The sequence below is a fragment of the Hippocampus comes genome, unplaced genomic scaffold (genome assembly GCF_001891065.2).
Source record: "Hippocampus comes isolate QL1 unplaced genomic scaffold, H_comes_QL1_v1.1 scaffold38, whole genome shotgun sequence".
NCBI classification, from domain to species: Eukaryota; Metazoa; Chordata; class Actinopteri; order Syngnathiformes; family Syngnathidae; genus Hippocampus; species Hippocampus comes.
In genome coordinates, this window is record NW_017805716.1 from 429718 (window position 1) to 447345 (window position 17628).

Consider the following 17628-nt stretch of genomic DNA (forward strand, 5'->3'; position numbering starts at 1 on the left):
GGGCAGCGGGGGCCGCTCCGGGCACGTCTCTCTCAGGCCGTCCCGTGTTGCATAACGTCACCGCCATGGACCATTAATAGTGCGCCGCGTTCCCGATGCTGACAAACCTGTGTTAGCTTGGCAGGCAGCCCAGGCGTTGGGCCAGGAGGCATCGATGACAATTACGAGTCTGCCGCCTTTGTGTGTGTGTGTTTTTTTTTTTTTTTCTTTTGCTGCTCCGTGCCGCGGAGTTTACTCCGATGAACAAAGGAGGAAGTCACCTCTTTACCTCTATAAACCATTGTAATTAAAATACAATATTACGAGAAATACTTGACATTCTGCGGCTCGTGGATATTTGCGGATACATTTTTCAAGCGAAGCCACCCAAAAAAACGGCACGGCAGATGGCCCCAAGTCGAATATCGACGTGTGACGGAATCGTTTCCAAGAATCTCATCGGCGCGAGCTCCGTGCCGACGCGGCCTCCGTTTATCTATTGTGCTGCATCGCCGTCCCGCCTGACATATTTGGAGATAAACCGCGACATGTCGCGTTCTTATCTCGCCACCTATTTCAGAGATTAGAGGCGCGTTATTTTTTTATGTATTTATTTTTTTTTAAAGATGAGCATAGCATACATATCTTCGTCACAGAGGAATCCGGACATTCTTTCCGCAAGGCAACTCGGCCGCTCGCGTTGGAGTCCGGGATGGTCTCCTCCACCACGGCGGAGCTCCCCGATGCCGCAGATAGCCTTAATTAGATTTCACGCCAGGCTTTTCCCGGAGTAATCATTCAGTCGGTTCCAGCTCGCCGCCAGCGCCACGGCAGGGGGGGGGAAGCTCGCTCCCGGAGAACGGTGGGCTGCATGTACGCGACGTGAACCAACACGTCCAGGATGAAGGCCTGTGAACGAGATTTTGCACCGCGACCGATTCGACTTTCATAAGAGTGGAAAAGTTTTCCTGCCCCAAGGTGTGACCCAAAGGCGTCGAAGCAAAAACTTGTCTCGTGATATCACTCAACGTGTAAGTTGGGGCACTCGGAAATCTTCCCTCGCATGAAATTTTGAAGCAGTATTAGGCCGAAATATCATCTCCTCACTTGTACTTGACCTGTCATTTTGTAAAATTCCCTCAGTGTGTTTTCTCCTGTGCCTTTCCAGATCTGACTGCATGCTGATCTCCGGTTCCGCGAGTTCCCCTCCGTCGCCATGAGAGGCCAGGAAGAAGACTGGAGTCTCCGAGGGCCATGGCCGGCTTTGTAGAAGCGCTGCCCCGCCGCCACCCGCTGCCGCATGACTCCAGCTGCCTCTGACGGCCCTGTCGCCTTTTTTATGGGAGCTACCGCCGTGCGAGCGCTCGTGGGGATTTAAGCTTTTCTGGGACACTTTTTTTTTTTTTTTTTTTTAAACCCCTACGGTTAACGCCGAGCTTTGCGTTTGGTGGGAGATAGCGAGACAATGGCGAACAACTCGTACAGCGGAGTGAAGAACTCCATCATGGAGGCCAACCACGACGGCGACTTCGGCTGCACGCTCAAAGAGCTGCGCTCCCTCATGGAACTGCGAGGCGCCGAGGCCCTCAACAAAATCGGGGAATCCTACGGGGACGTCCACGGACTCTGCGGCCGCTTAAAAACCTCGCCCACGGACGGTAAAGTAAACCTTCGCCTCGCTTTCGTGTCGGATGTTTTTGCTGTTGCTGAACAAATTTGAAAAAAAAAAAATTGAAAATAATTGAAACTGCACATGGATTTTGTGCACCTTGACATCAGTTCGCAGCACTCGGCCCGCCCCCGGGTTCACGTCGCACATGTGGGCCAGTAGAACAGGAGGCTCTCAGGCCCAAACGTGTTGCGGAAGGAGCGACTTTCGTCTTCGGGGGGGGCGAAGCGATTTTTGGATTGCAGCTGTCGTCAGCGTGTTGTTCACCATCCGGCTTTTTGCGAAAATGAGATGTTTGACGACATTGGAGCTTCACTGGTTGACAGCACAGCCCCCCCCAACCCCCCCCCCTCTACTCTGTTTCAGCATCTCTCTATAGACAGTCTGCCTAATCGCCAGTGTGACCTTGACTGAACTCTTATGGGAGAGGATTTTCAGTTTGATCCCAGATTAAAACGGCACCGCAATACTCGCTGTCGCAGCAACAGTCGAGTCTCAAAGCGAGGAGTGAGAGAGGGAGAGCGAGGGGGGAGGGGAAAAAAAAAAAAAACCTTTCCCTGGGCTTCATCTCGCCAGAGGGAATGCCGTAAATACCCCGCTGCATCGCAGCACGAATCGGGCGCGGTCGCTGCCGGAATCGTTACCTTAATGCGTGACGGGGGAATAGCGGCGAATCCTTCTGCCGAGGTGCCAGTTGTTTCTCACACGTACGTGACCGCGTCACGGGAAGCCCTGAAGGGCCCTGTCATACTTTGTCAACGCGTGGCGCGCGGCAACGACGGGGCGCTCGCTTTTGATACTTAACAGTGGCAATGAGCTCATTCGTCATTGGCACGGGATTACAGCAGCTTGACAATTGAAAAGGGATTTCTAATTAGTTGGACGGTTCCATCTAAAGCCCTCTTTAACCGATCCCTCCCTAATCCCCCCCCCCCCCACATTTCCAAGCTCATTTTCCTCACCCGGGGAACTTGCGCTCAAACTTTTCCCTGTCGCCGCAGCGGCTTCCGCCCGCGGTGACGCGCGCCGTTTGTTGTCATGTCGTGTGTGTGTTCAGTCGTCGATAATACTCCGGTTTCTCCTTGGGTGGGCTCGAGTGCGCATTTTTGAGCGGAGCCATGCCTCACCGCGGCGGTGGGGGGGGGTGTGACTGTAAAGACCGTCAAGTCGACCGTGTGCGGGTTCTATTTTTAGTCCCGTCGGACACGTTGCGGCGTTTTAACACATACCGCGCCATCCTTTCAGCGCTTTCTCTCCACTTTGAATGTCACATCACAGGGTCACCGCGTCGCCGGGCTTAAGTGCAAGCGCATCGCCGCCGCTTCAGATGCCCCCCTGCAGATGTCAACCGGCGGCCATCATGTGGAACGGTGGCCGTCAGTCACTCCGTCGATGCGTCGTGTTGGATCTTCTGCGTAATGAAACTCGCAAGGCTTCTCCGCGTCTATTGACAGCACTTATCGCCCCCCCAAGCCCCCTTTTTTTTTTTGTAGTTAGATTTCTCCATCCGTGAAGTCAAATGTTTGGCTCGTAGCACCCTGCCACCCCGACGCGGGCTGCGCGAGCACGAAGAAGGCCTCCGCCATTGGAATGCTGTTCACAAATCGCCCTCATTGTGTCAGATGTTGCTCTTTGCCACGGCGGAGCCTTTGCCGCAAAGCCGCGATTGGTCAGCACATTCGGACTCTTGTGGGTCAGTGTGTTTCGCTGCATGATAAAAGCCTGCCTGGCGAGAGGGTGAGGCAACACAAACAAGGAGGGATTCCTTGTCAAAACTTTTTGTCCATTAGCATATTTTGTCCACTTATCAAGGGACTACTTCAACTCCAGTGGCGTGACTCATTCAAATTGACATTTTTTTTTTTTGTCATTCGTGGTGTCGTCTCTCTGCTCTCCCGTTGACCCCATTTTCAATCCCGAGGCAGTCAAAAAAAAAAAAAAAAAAAAAAGGCAAACTGCGACCATTTTTCAGTGGATTGCAACAAGGCCAATCCTCACTTTGACCGCCTCGCCGGCGGCCGGGATGACAGTCGCAGCGAGGCCAGCCGGGGACAAGTGCTACAAACGAAACGGTTAATGATTAGCCGCTCAACGCGGCCGGCCTCACGGTCCGGGGCTGCGGGGCCTGCCTATTTTCACTTTCCGTCGGCGAGGATGAGGTGCTGACTGCTCTGTCGCTGAACATTTATTGCGGCCGGGCGGCCGGGGAAAATGTGGCGTAAGACTGAACCGGGGCCTGTTGCTGTCAGCGTCTTTTCATTAGTGGCTTCGGGAATCAAAGCAGACGGTATGAGGTGGCGAAGGGGAGCCGCGACGGGCAATTATTGGCGGGTAAAACCCCGCAGCTTGTCGACTGCGCTGCCGGCGCCGGTGACTCACCGTTCCGGCTCCCCAACGGTAATGGACCTTGCGAAAAGGGATCCGGTTGTGTTTTCATGTGGGGATGCCGTCTTAAAACATGTCGTCAGCCTCCAAAATTTTCTTCACAGGCCCCGCTAGCCTGAAATCTATTCTGATGAATTTTGCGTTTGTATTGAAAAGGCAGTTGAAGTCAGCTAATGTGTAGCATGACACACTCCCAGTGGCTTAAGGGGCTTTGTTTTAAATATGGAGCTGTCTCTTACTGTGCTCAGTAACTTGTCATGAGTTTTATAAATAGTTCAAACAAGGACCCCACGTTTCCCAGTCGGGTCCTCTCCGTCCCCCGCGGCCTCGCTCCATCCCGTCAGAAGTGGTTTTGCGCAGTCATCCACTCCTCGCAATTTCGCTCGTCCTCCTCCTCCTCTTCCTCCTCCTCCTCACTTCTTCACACACGTGCAAGCTCCATCCTCTCCACCCCCGCGAAACACACCCGGCCCGGATGCCGTCTGCATCGATGGCGGCGAAAAACTGCGGCGCATCATCCGCCGTGTGCCGGCCCCTCTTGAATATGCGTGGAGGCATGCGGTCAAACGTTTGTTGTATTTTGACGTCCGTTCTATCGTGTGTTGCTCTTGTGTCGCCTCACCAACGTGGCCTTTCCCCCCCCCCTCTCTCTCCAGGTCTAAGTGGGCAGCCGGCAGACATCGAGAAGCGGAAAACGGTGTTTGGACAAAATTTGATACCGCCCAAAAAGCCCAAAACGTTCTTGCAATTAGTGTGGGAGGCGCTGCAGGATGTCACGCTGATTATCCTGGAAGTGGCAGCCATCATTTCACTTGGCCTTTCCTTTTATAGACCTCAAGATGCCAAAAGAGAAGGTAGGTTCATGATCATCACGGTCTTTTTCTTTTTTTTTTTTGGTCCTTATATGTAAAAGACAACATAAGACTTGTGTTTGCATTGCGCTATTTGTTTATGGAGTTGACTTTTTTTTTTTTTTTTCTACACAGACTGCGGGAAAGCCGCCGGCGGCGCGGAGGACGAGCACGAGGCGGAGGCGGGCTGGATCGAGGGCGCCGCCATCCTGCTGTCGGTCATCTGCGTGGTGCTGGTGACGGCGTTCAACGACTGGAGCAAAGAGAAGCAGTTCCGCGGCCTCCAGAGCCGCATCGAGCAGGAGCAGAAGTTCACCGTGGTCCGCGGCGGGCAGGTCATCCAGATCCCCGTGGCGGAGATCGTCGTCGGTGACGTTGCACAAATAAAATATGGTGAGACTCATTTCATTTTCAGGGCTCGCGACTTGTTTGGATAAAGCTTGAGAAAGCCGCGACTACGTCGCTTGCCTTTTTACATTTGGAAATCTTTTTTTTTTGGCGACCCACCAAACCGACTCCGGGCACAGAGTTCAAAGTTTGGAACTTAAAGATAAGAAATACAACTCCGACATCAAACTTGATCTGTCACGATTAAATCCACAAAGACTCGCTCAGCTTCATTAACTTCACACTTTAGCTCACCGGTCGCCGGTCAAACATTAACTTCAATTTATTTAACAGACGCTGACGTAATCCACGATGTGAAAACCGGAGCACATTTTCAAACCCGAGCAACTCTTGACTCGCTTGACTTTTGCGACGCTAACTTGGAACTCTGCGCGCTTCGCAGGGGACCTTTTGCCCGCCGACGGCCTCCTCATCCAAGGGAACGACTTGAAGATCGACGAGAGCTCGCTCACGGGGGAGTCGGATCATGTCAAGAAGACGCAGGAGAAAGATTTGATGCTGTTGTCGGGTAACTCCCGAGCCTCCCATGTTGGATTGCGATGCTAGCATGTCGCCACGAACGGCACTTTGCGGCTTTTTACACGAGTGTGTCAAAAGCAGTGTGTCAAGTGTTCCGTTCGCTTGGCAAGTACATCTAGCGGGGCTTGCATTTCGGTCCGCAAACGCTGAGAAACTCAAGCGGCGTCTTTGCTTCCCTCTGCCTCCTCGCTCCGACAGGCACCCACGTGATGGAAGGCTCGGGGAAAATGGTGGTCACGGCGGTGGGCGTCAACTCTCAAACTGGAATTATTTTCACGCTGCTCGGTGCCGCCGAGGACGAGGATGACGACGACGAAGATGAAAAGAAGAAGGAAAAAGAGGAGAAGAAGAAACAGAGGAAAAGTGCGTGTCCTCGTAGACCCTTTTTTTTTTTTTCTGTTTGGGTCATTTCCATGCGGCGCCGCTGGTCACGCATCCCGATTCAGCTCTATCTCTCTCCGGTGTTCTGTTTTGCAGACAAGAAGCAGGACGGCTCCATTGAAAATCGAAAGAAAGGTGAGTTGATATTCGCGCCGACACACGCGCACTCGCAGAGGCCACCTGCTTTTCGCTGGCGCGAGTTGACCTTGAAAGCACTGTAATCTGATTCCGAATGTATTAGCAGACCTGTATTAGCATTTACAGATTCCCAAAGAAGCCAATATTTCTCTCTCTGAAATCGGCTTTCCTAAACAACACGCCAAAATAGACCAAATTGTTTGACTCGAAGCATCTGCCTGCTAATGACCGCTTCGGAAGTTCCGAGCCTCAGGAAAAAGTCGCGTTGTTGTGTCATTCATTTCTGAAAGTTGACATGGAATGCGGCGGAACGAGTTGGGAAAGCGCGCGTGCGACGCGCCAACCGCACGCCGCAGCCTGTTAACGCCGATGCAAACGGCAATAGCGGGTAGCGCGTAGGCGGCCCCATTAAAGTGTGTATAATCGCCTCGCAAACGTAGCGCCCACATTTATTACCCGGCGTCCTGCCTCCTAGTTAACGGCAGCGTGTAATTGACTGCCGCGCTTTTTTTTTTCCTGCGAGAAGTTTTGCGTTTTGCCACGACCCCGTTTTGACGCAGCGCAAGCTTGTGCTGGCATCCTCATTGTCCCGCCCCCCCCCACCGTCACCCCCTCTTTCCTCGCCTGGCACATTGTGCTTTGGGCAGCAGGTGCTACTGAATCCAGTTACAGCGATTAGTGATGAAGAGATTAAAGCGACGCAACAATTCCACGGCCAGAAGGCTGACAAGCACGATAACGAGGTTGCGTCACGGTAACCGGCCAGCTTGGTCGTCCTACTGGGACGGCGAAGAGCGCCGGCCGGGGTCCGCGAGCGCAACCCTGGCCACGGCGCCTGCCGCACAGATTCCCCCTGTCTGTCTGGAATGAGCTGTAATCCTTTCGACTGATATTACTCCAGAACCAACTGCAGCTGCCGTAGCACAGCGCTAGCCCCCCCCTCCACCCCCTCGGCCCCATCCACACAAATACAATAGCCTTGTCACGGGTGCGCCACTGCATGAGGCGTTTAATTAGGGGATCCAAAGTTTGAAGGAAGAAAGATGTGACAATTTGTCCTGGAGGGCTTTAGCAGCTGTATCCTCGCAGCCCCGCGACGGCTAATGATTTCATCATGGCTCTGCGGAGACGAGCCCTCATATTTTATCTGCTCGCGTGTCTCGGGGATCCTCGTCGTCTGTTGTGCCTGCGAGCAAGAGAGAGGCTGCTGGGAGGATGGCGCTTTGAATATGGGAGACGCGTTTAGTCTTACAAATACAATCATTTACAGGGCGGGGGTTTTTATTTCGTGACATCAAACGGATTGTTGTTTGCAGCCAAAGCGCAGGACGGCGCCGCCATGGAAATGCAGCCTCTGAACAGCGACGAGGGAGCCGATTCGGAGGAGAAGAAGAAAGCCAACCTGCCAAAGAAAGAGAAATCTGTCCTCCAGGGCAAGCTGACCAAACTCGCCGTCCAGATCGGCAAAGCGGGTGAGAGGCTTCGAGTCCGTGTTAAGCGAATTCGTACTTGCGGAAAACATTTTGTCGATACACCCTTAAACTGTTTCCATTTCCATGTTCCGTTTCAACTATAAATTCCCGATGTCGATGTTTTTGATTGTTAGATTATAGATTTATACGGACTGAAATAAAAAAGAATCAAGAAAAAAAAATATGTCTCCGCTCCCTATCAGGATTGGTGATGTCGGCCATCACCGTGATCATCCTGGTGGTGCTCTTTGTGGTCGACACCTTTTGGATCCAAAACCTGCCCTGGGTCAAGGCCTGCACGCCCATCTACATTCAGTTCTTTGTCAAATTCTTCATCATCGGCGTCACCGTGCTGGTGGTGGCCGTCCCCGAAGGCCTCCCGCTCGCCGTCACCATCTCGCTGGCGTACTCCGTCAAGGTAAAGTCTCTTAACCTTGTCGGCCGCGTGCCCCTTTGCCACCAGCTTATGCGTTCAGCCTATTAAAAGCTGCGGGCCAGGGATGTTAAGACCTGCTGAGTGATACCTTGAAGCCAAAGCTTATGATCCCGCGCCGTGTCATCCGGTGGGGAAGCGGTTAGCGCGTCGCTGTTGACCGTCCTCCCCGTTGACAGAAAATGATGAAAGACAACAACCTGGTGCGTCACCTGGACGCCTGCGAGACAATGGGCAACGCCACGGCCATCTGCTCGGACAAGACGGGGACACTCACCATGAACCGCATGACGGTGGTGCAGGCCTACGTGGCGGAGAAACACTACAAGAAGGTGCCGGAGCCGGAGAACATCCCGGCCTCCATTTTAGATTTCCTCATTCTGGGGATAGCCGTCAACTGCGCCTACACGACCAAGATCATGGTACGAAAAAAAAATGTGTCGCTTGTTTTTGTATTTCATTAAATATGCCGGGACCAAAATACTTTCGCCTCGGATTGCTCGCTCGCTGTCGCCAACGCCTCCTCCTTTCCCCCGCCAGCCTCCGGAGAAAGAAGGCGGCCTGCCCCGGCAAGTGGGCAACAAGACCGAATGTGCCTTGCTGGGATTTTCCACCGACCTCAAGCGCGACTACCAGACCATTCGCAACGAGATCCCCGAGGAGAAGCTGCACAAGGTGTACACCTTCAACTCGGTGCGCAAGTCCATGAGCACCGTGCTGAAGATGGCGGACGGCAGCTATCGGATGTTCAGCAAGGGCGCCTCGGAAATCCTCCTCAAAAAGTGAGATGAGGCGATTGACGGTTTTTATTTCGCAGGTCTCCGCTCGGTCCGGATGCCCGTGAGCCGAATACAAAATGTCTTAAAACAGCTCAGAAGTGCAAGCGCATCCCCTTGACTTTACGACTTAGAAACAGGCACTGAGAAAATGAGCTGGTAACAACTCCGTAAGCCTCTTAACCAAGCGTGCTTCGTTTTAACCCACAGAGGGCTTAGCGTGACGTCACGCCCAAATGCTTTTGTTTCACTTTTTCGAGGCGTTTTTCAACCGCTTTCGGCTGTCTCATCTGCCGCCTTTTTTTTCCCGCTCCCAGGTGCTACAAAATCCTGACGGCGTCGGGCGAGTCCAAGGTGTTTCGCCCGCGAGACCGCGACGACATGGTGAAGAAAGTGATCGAGCCCATGGCTTCCGAAGGCCTGAGGACCATCTGCCTGGCGTACCGAGATTTCGCCGTGAAGGACGGCGAGCCCGACTGGGACAACGAGAACGACATCCTCACCGGGCTCACTTGCATCTGCGTGGTGGGCATCGAAGACCCCGTGAGGCCTGAGGTAAATTGGAGGGTGGCGGGCAGAGATGAGTCAATAGTTAAGTGCACAGAAAATGTTTTTAAAAATCATCATAAAAATGCGCAACTTCAGATGTTGCCCAACAATATCTTCTGTTATCCAGAACAGTAAATCAAATTAAATTCGATTTCTTTGTTTACACTCGTGAAACAGCACAATAGGCTCACCGGGGCAGAGATTGCACTGAAAAAAAAAAATCTGCGTGCTTTGTAGGAGTCATTGTAGGTTGAAATGTGGATATTTTTAGGCCAACAGAGGAACAGGGTATGAAGCAGCTGTTATTTTTATCTGTGAGGTAAAAAAAAAAAGAAAGAAAAAAGTGAGTCATTATGAAAACGTTGCTTCCGTGTGGGGCCGCAGTGACTTTGTATGCGGTCATGTGACTGCCCGGCTCCTTGTGATTGGTGAAATGGAGTCGAACCTCGCAAGTGGTTACGTTGGATTTGGTCACGTGAAGCGCAGGTCTCTTTGACGAAACGAAAACACATAAATCACAAAGGCAATCGTCCATAAAGGATTCTGAACAAAAATATTCAGGTAAAATGAAAACGAGCTGGCCTTATATGATTCCTCTGGCAGGTAAAAATGGTCACAAAAGTTACATAAAATGAAATATGAAGGAAATATGTAAAAACAAATAAATCACAAAGGCGATCGTCCATAAAGGATTCTGAACAAAAATATTTCAGGTAAAATAAAAAGGAGCTGGCCTTATACGATTCCTCTGGCAGGTAAAAATGGTCATAAAAGTTACATAAAATGAAATATGAAGGAAATATGTAGCTTCTGGTGAGGAACGAGCGGCTTTTTTCAAATCTGTCCTCAATAAATGAAGATTTATTTATTTTTTTTCCCTTTCAGGTCCCGGACGCCATTCGAAAGCTTTTTTTCAAGTCTGTCCTAAATAAATGAAGATTTTTTTTTTTTTTTTTCCCTTTCAGGTCCCGGACGCCATTCGAAAATGCCAGCGCGCCGGCATCACGGTGCGGATGGTGACGGGTGACAACATCAACACGGCGCGCGCCATCGCCAGCAAGTGCGGCATCCTGCAGCCCGGGGACGACTTCCTCTGCTTGGAGGGCAAAGAGTTCAACCGGCGGATACGCAACGAAAAGGGAGAGGTGGGCGGAACCCGCTACACTAAGCTCACATCACTCCGACGCTTCCAGAAATATATTTTGAGGTGATTCATTTGGATTCTTGTCGTATTTCCAGATCGAACAAGAGCGCATTGACAAGATCTGGCCCAAACTACGAGTGCTGGCTCGTTCTTCCCCAACTGACAAGCACACTTTAGTCAAAGGTTGGTTGACTTTGTCCGACGTTCATGTGGAGAGTTGTTGCTTTTGCGTTCGGCTCACGTCTTTTACCGCTTTAGGTATTATCGACAGCACCGTGGCCGAGCAGAGGCAAGTGGTGGCCGTCACCGGGGACGGCACCAACGACGGTCCCGCCTTGAAGAAAGCCGACGTCGGCTTTGCCATGGTGAGGCGTGCGCACACGCACCTCGTAAACATATCAATGATGGCTAACATGACATCACCAAATCGTCGCTTTCCTCCTCGCAGGGCATCGCCGGCACCGACGTGGCCAAGGAAGCGTCCGACATCATCCTGACCGACGACAACTTCTCCAGCATCGTCAAGGCCGTGATGTGGGGACGCAACGTGTACGACAGCATTTCCAAGTTCCTGCAATTTCAACTGACCGTCAATGTGGTGGCCGTCATCGTCGCCTTCACGGGCGCCTGCATCACTCAGGTCAGCCTATTTGTCTCGACCACGTTCATTTTGAATGTTTGACCTCTTGACTGTTTGCGCGGAAACAAAATGTTACCGTATCGCACTCTGTGCCTCTTATTCGTTTATTTTTTAATGGCCTGCGTCGGAGCCTGAAAGCCCGCGGCCATTTTGAATACAAGCTCACAGACGTGGTTATCATATATTTGAATTTTTCATTGCCGTTTGTTTTTAGTTTGTGTAGATTTAGTTCGTTTGAATTCGTTTTTTAGAGCAAGTTCGTTTTTGTCAGCTTGTATTTTTTTGGAGTAAGCTTCATTTTAAGTTGGTGTGTGTTAATTTTAGTCTTAGCTTCAGTTTTTTTTTTTTTTTTTTTTTTTAAGACTCGTGTAATGTCATAAATTAAATCATTGTTCAACCTAACCTCTTTCCCAAAAATTCATGTGTCAAATTAACTGACAAAGACGAAAACTCAAGCCCGTGCAGTCATTTGCTAGACTGCGCCGCCGCGAACATCCGACACCTTGACACGACAATATGTCCAATGAGGACACTTTCTAAAAACCAGCACTGTATATTTTTTCCAGGACTCTCCACTGAAGGCGGTCCAGATGTTGTGGGTCAACCTGATCATGGACACCTTCGCCTCCCTGGCGCTGGCCACCGAGCCGCCCACGGAAGCCCTGCTGCTCAGGAAGCCATACGGCCGCAACAAGCCTCTCATCTCTCGCACCATGATGAAGAACATTCTGGGCCAGGGCGTGTACCAGCTGGTCATCATCTTCACACTGCTCTTTGCCGGTAAGGGAAGATTTGAGTTCGCCCGCTGGATTCGTCCTCGCCGATACTGACGTTCCGTCGACGCCGCAGGAGAGACGATGTTCGACATCGACAGCGGCAGGAACGCGCCGCTGCGAGCGCCGCCCTCGGAGCACTACACCATCGTCTTCAACACCTTCGTCCTGATGCAGCTATTCAACGAGATCAACGCCCGCAAGATCCACGGCGAGCGCAACGTCTTCGACGGCATCTTCAACAACCTCATCTTCTGCAGCATCGTCTTCGGTACCTTCGTCATCCAGGTACCGCGTCCATTTTCCACCGCTGCGCACACCATGAAGAGCCTTTTTCGCCTCTCATGGGGATACTTCTTGTCCGTCCAGATCGTCATCGTGCAATTTGGAGGGAAGCCATTCAGTTGCGTGGCTCTCTCCATCGACCAGTGGCTCTGGTGCACTTTCCTGGGCTTCGGCTCACTGTTGTGGGGGCAGGTAAGACTGTGATTTGCAACTCAACACTGCCCTTCTGTGGTCAGATGGGTGTAGTGCAGGGACCCGTTAATTATGATTTTTTTTTTTTTAATGCACCGTTGCAGTTCGTTTTAATCCGGCGTCCGTTTCACCCCCACCCAGGTCATCTCGTCGATCCCCACTAGCCGCTTAAAGTTCCTAAAAACGGCGGGCCACGGCACCCAGAAGGAGGAGATCCCTGACGAGGAGCTGGAGGAGCTGGACGACATGGACGAGATCGACCACGCCGAGCGGGAGCTCCGTCGCGGCCAGATCCTCTGGTTCCGCGGCCTCAACCGCATCCAGACTCAGGTGATGCACCAAACGCTGCGGGGGGGACGGGAGGGTTACGGGGAGGGCGGGAATCTCGCCCATCTGACGCCACTCGCAACGGAATCGAAGCCATAAAGCCTCTTAACTCCCCATTTGCCGTTGCAGCGGCACTGTTAACCGCCGTAGAGTGAACCGCCTGCTATTCGCCCCGATCGAGAGTAGCATCGTTGCTCGCCACCAAGATGCCACAATGGAGCTCCTCAGCTCACGCCTCCATAGTTCGTCAGCAGCTCGATGGAGTTTTTCCACCCAGGGCCGATCCATGAATAGTTAGAGGTTCACTGTACTGCTTTTTAAGGAAGGGAACCAGCTGATTGGTCAAAGAATTATGAAGCTTATCAGCTGATCAGTGCCTTTGAAAACCCAAACTACTCCCCCTCTTTTTTTTTTTCCTCTCTTTTAACAAGTCATATTCCAAAGTGACTGCACTTTGGTTCCTTCTGTGCCCTCCCGATGGTTATTGCTCTTATTTCACCTTTCTCTCTCTCTCTCTTTTGTTCTTGTGGGCTTTCTGCCGTCACGCTGTGTGGTTCTTTGCAGATGGATGTAGTGAGTGCGTTCCAGAGCGGAACTTCCTTTCAGGGGGCTCTGAGGCGGCAGGCCTCCAACTCCAGCCAGCAGCAGCACGATGTAACCAATGTTTCTAGCCCTACACATGTAGCCTTTACCTCCTCCTCCTCCTCCACTACTACTTCTCCTTCTACTACTACTACCACCACCACCACCACCACCAACAACAACAACGCCACCAACTCCGCTGCTGCCGCTGTGGGGTGTGAGTGTGTGTTCTCCTCTCGTGCATGAGACGTGTTCTCCTCTAACCTCCTCTTCGGCGCTCCTTCTCTCTTTCTTCCTCTCTCGTTTGACCAAAAAAAAAAAAAAGAAATGGCGCCCACATCTCTCATCAAGCTTGGATGCCACGTGATGCTGTTCCTATCTATGTACCATGTGACCAGGTGGCTTCTGGCGTGGAGCTGTGTTTTCTATCTGTGTCATCACGTTGTCTTCTGTACGGCTTCTGCTTGGAATGTGGTTAGGGTTTGTTTTTTTTTTCTTTCTTTTTTTTTTTTTTGGACTGTGATTAATAACGAGGGAAATGTGTATGTAACTGTGTGCATTTTCTTAGCGGCGTCTACCGGATTGGGCAGCTCGCGTCCGCCTCAGTCAGTCCCTCGCTGGGTAAATGTTTTGAGTATACGCCCATGGACACGCGCTTTAAGAACCGCCTCAAAAGCGCCACGAGGCTTCCTCCTCGGCGGCGGCGGGGGATGGTCCCCATTGGCGCCCTCGCGGCTCTCCTCTCCCGCAGATCCTCCTGACTGGTCGGGAACGGCGCGAGAAGACTTTGACGGAGGGGATGATTGTCAACCGTCAGCGCTTATTCCCCCCCCCCCCCCCCCCCCCCCCCCCCCCCCGCCGGCACCCCTCTGCACCACAACCTTCCCTCACAGGTGGAAGAGCTTTGGTCAATAACTTTCCATTCCAGGTCCTTCCAAAAAGGTGCAAGGCGGTCCTCCATTGTGTGTGTGTCGGCAGTCGTGTGTCGGTCCGCATCCCGCCGACCGGCCGCGTGTTCTTCTTTCGATTCTGTGAAATGTGTCATGGGCTATACTCAAAGGTTTACTGCCTTTCGAGCACAAAGGTAGCACACGCTCTGCATGGACTCGGCCTCGGCTCTCGTGTGCCAGTTCTTTTTTTTTTTGTCTAATGGCCAACCTGCTTGTGGACGTGCTTGGCTGCAGCAGCTTTTTTTTTTTTTCATTTTGTTTGGACGGCACAAAAAAAAAAAAACAAAAAAAACAAATGCATACAACTGACCATCTGTCCCAAGTCACAACCCGCTGGCTCTCGTGTCTTTTAGTCCATCCTCTCTCTGTCTTTGGTCTTCCTCTCTTTTTTTATCCTCTCCTCTCTTCTGTCTTCTCTCCTTCCTGTCTCTTCTTTTGTCTTTCCCCTTCTTCCTGTCTTTTTGCTTTTCTTTCTTTCTTTTCTCTCCTCGAAGCATGTCCAACACCTTTTAGGCCTTTTGTTTATTTTTTTATTTATTTTTTTTGCATTTTGATGAAATAATCAGAAGCGGGCCTCTCCCAGAGCATTTGGTGACGTACTCGCACGCACTCGACGCACTTTGGATTTGGGGTTTGCCGCTCGCTCACCTGTGTGCACCGACTCACTGTCCAAAAAAAGCGCTCCGACACACGGCCGCTCGCCCGCCTCAGCAACGTTCAAGGCCTCCATTTTGAGCCGAGGCTGCGATTCAAGAAGCCGAACGATGTTAAATTCCACCGTTGCTGGAGGCCCGTACACGACGTGTCAGAACGACTTGCACGTGTTTGACTGACGGCGATGTTGTGTTGAGGTCACTAAATAATAACTCGCCCAATTTGACGTGTGCGCCTCCACCCCCGACACCATCCGGCCGGGCCCGTGGTCTTAACGCCGCATTTTCTCACCCCGTGCTTGCAGATCCGCGTGGTGAATGCATTCCGCAGCTCCATCTCCCTCTATGAGGGCCTGGAGAAGCCCGAGTCGCGGACCTCCATCCACAACTTTATGACCCACCCGGAGTTTCGGATAGAGGACTCGGAGCCGCACATCCCCCTCATAGACGACACGGACGCCGAGGACGACGCGCCCACCAAGCGCAACTCGGCCAGCTCCCGCAACGCCTCGCCCGCCCCGCCCTCGCCAGCCAGCGCGGCCCCGCCTTCCGGCGGCCCCGCCCTCAGCCCCGCCTCCCCAAACCAGAACAATAACGCTGTGGAGAGCAGCAACCACCTCCTCCCGGAGGCCACCAAAGTGGGCGAGACCCCCGTGCCGGGCAGCCCCCTACACAGCTTGGAAACCTCCCTTTGATCGCAAAGCACGCCCACCTCCCTGAAAGGCACCTTACCACTTTTCTACATGGGGGGGGCAGGGGGGGGGCTGCACTGGGCTGTGCTGGACGAACATTGGGAGGAATGTATCGGCTTGTGTGGATTCTTTGAGCTTCTTCTTCACTTCTTAAACCGCACCAGGACTCTGCTCCCCCCCCAACCCCCCTGCTGACCCTACTTTTGGTTTGTCTGGCTGGACAAAGGCGCGATTATAAACTCTTGATTGAAAGTGACCTGTTTTTTCTTATTCTACTCTTATTCTTAATATTATTTGAATTGCGTCGAGGAGCAGGTCGTCACGGCTTGAAGACAACAGAACCTTTTCGCTTCTCTTTAATCTCGATGGTGTTGTATATTTCGCTCTTCGGCCCTCGCTCACACACACACACACACACACACACACACACACACACACACACACACACACGCGCGCGCGCGCACACAAAAAACAACTAATTTCTGCTCCATTTGGCTGTTAATATTTTGACTTATTTATGTTTATGGAGGAAAAAAAGCAGGTCTGTTTACAAAGTTTGTAGATACTTTTTTTTCTGTTTGTAGGCAAAAGAGCTTCCTGATGTATGAGGCAGAAAAGTGGGGACATTAAAAAAAAAAAAGAAAAATGAATGAGAAGATTATTTCAGATACTGCTGTATTTTCAGGAAAAAAAAGGGTGTTTCTATTGAAACTTAAGTATTTTTTTGCCTGCAAGTTTTATTTGTTATATATTTGTAGATAAGCATAGAAACTTCTAGCCAAACCAATAAACACTAAGTCTTGTATAGAGAGGAGGCCCGCTAGATGGGGTGCCCCCCCCCCCCCCCCCCCCAGGTGACGTGTTTTGGAAAATCGCTATAAATATTTACTCTATAGTTTCCACGTGCACAAATCCCCCCCCCCCCAACAAAGTCCTCATTTTCATCCATTATCTTGTTTTCAAAGATTTCCACATGCTGAAAGCTCAACACACACACAAAAAGGGAGTCCACGGGGCTCGTATTTAGCAAGCGTGGCCTCTTCCGAGTCTGATTCTGAACAAGGTGACACACTTTCAGATGTTTATTTGCACAAAAGGACAACACAACTTGGGTTCAATTGAGACAAAATCAGCCAGTGAATGTGCCTTGGCTCGAGTCAACGTTCAAGCTTGATCAACCCTGTGGATGCTTGCTAAATATAGACCCCCCCACACACCCACGTCCACCCCGCTACCCTCAAAGATTGCAACTTCTAAAATATTCCGATTTCTTCCTCCCCTCACATAGAGGAACCATTTTTGGGACACCTGATGTACTGGAAACACTAAAAAGAATCTATATATTTACGCTTTTTTTTTTTTTTTAAAGAATAAAGATAAGGAATACACTGGTATCCATCTGCACAGGGTACTTTATTTCCTAGCAAGAATTTTGATACCGAAACGACAAATGTACCTTTGTATTTTTATGACGATAAACTGATTTCTTGAGCTTTCATCATGCTCACGAGACAGTTTGCGGAGGATTTGACACTGCGGGGAGGCCACTCAAAATGTGTGTTGTCTGGAACATTCATCTCAGGGTGCAAATAGGTTTGAGGGAGTGAGAGAGGGAACAGGCCTCTTTTTATTTGTTTTTGTATTTTTTATTTTTGGTTTGTAGGCTGCATGTTCTTCCTGCAACCCCCCCAGGCTTTCTTCACCCAGAGGCGCGTGGAATAAATATTGAGAGAGGGAGCTGGCCTGTTGTCCTTGTTTGGTTTTACAGATATGACAAAATAGCAGCTTGGAAGACCTTGAAAACACACAAAAGCGGAATCCATACCAGGA

The 17628-nt window shown here is 51.3% G+C and overlaps 1 protein-coding gene across 8 annotated transcripts in view; it reads left to right on the plus strand.

Moving 5' to 3' along the window:
- atp2b1a (ATPase plasma membrane Ca2+ transporting 1a) overlaps positions 1 to 16227 on the plus strand; it is a 29208-nt gene extending 12981 nt beyond the window's left edge. For 4 of the 8 annotated variants that reach the window (XM_019883155.1, XM_019883156.1, XM_019883157.1 and 1 more), the window contains 19 exons: positions 1148 to 1637; positions 4690 to 4887; positions 5020 to 5277; positions 5675 to 5800; positions 6010 to 6327; positions 7647 to 7802; positions 8006 to 8220; positions 8415 to 8657; positions 8776 to 9017; positions 9329 to 9566; positions 10526 to 10705; positions 10800 to 10887; positions 10963 to 11069; positions 11153 to 11344; positions 11911 to 12124; positions 12194 to 12405; positions 12487 to 12594; positions 12736 to 12924; positions 15412 to 16227. In XM_019883155.1, coding sequence (XP_019738714.1) covers positions 1445 to 1637; positions 4690 to 4887; positions 5020 to 5277; positions 5675 to 5800; positions 6010 to 6327; positions 7647 to 7802; positions 8006 to 8220; positions 8415 to 8657; positions 8776 to 9017; positions 9329 to 9566; positions 10526 to 10705; positions 10800 to 10887; positions 10963 to 11069; positions 11153 to 11344; positions 11911 to 12124; positions 12194 to 12405; positions 12487 to 12594; positions 12736 to 12924; positions 15412 to 15801 — 3867 coding nt within the window. In that variant the 5' untranslated portion in view covers positions 1148 to 1444 and the 3' untranslated portion in view covers positions 15802 to 16227. Of the gene's footprint in view, positions 1 to 1147; positions 1638 to 4689; positions 4888 to 5019; positions 5278 to 5674; positions 5801 to 6009; positions 6328 to 7646; positions 7803 to 8005; positions 8221 to 8414; positions 8658 to 8775; positions 9018 to 9328; positions 9567 to 10525; positions 10706 to 10799; positions 10888 to 10962; positions 11070 to 11152; positions 11345 to 11910; positions 12125 to 12193; positions 12406 to 12486; positions 12595 to 12735; positions 12925 to 13485; positions 13721 to 15411 lie in introns of all 8 variants that reach the window. The other 4 variants (XM_019883159.1, XM_019883161.1, XM_019883160.1 and 1 more) reach the window with 4 other exon arrangements.
- The last annotated feature ends 1401 nt before the right edge of the window (positions 16228 to 17628 follow it).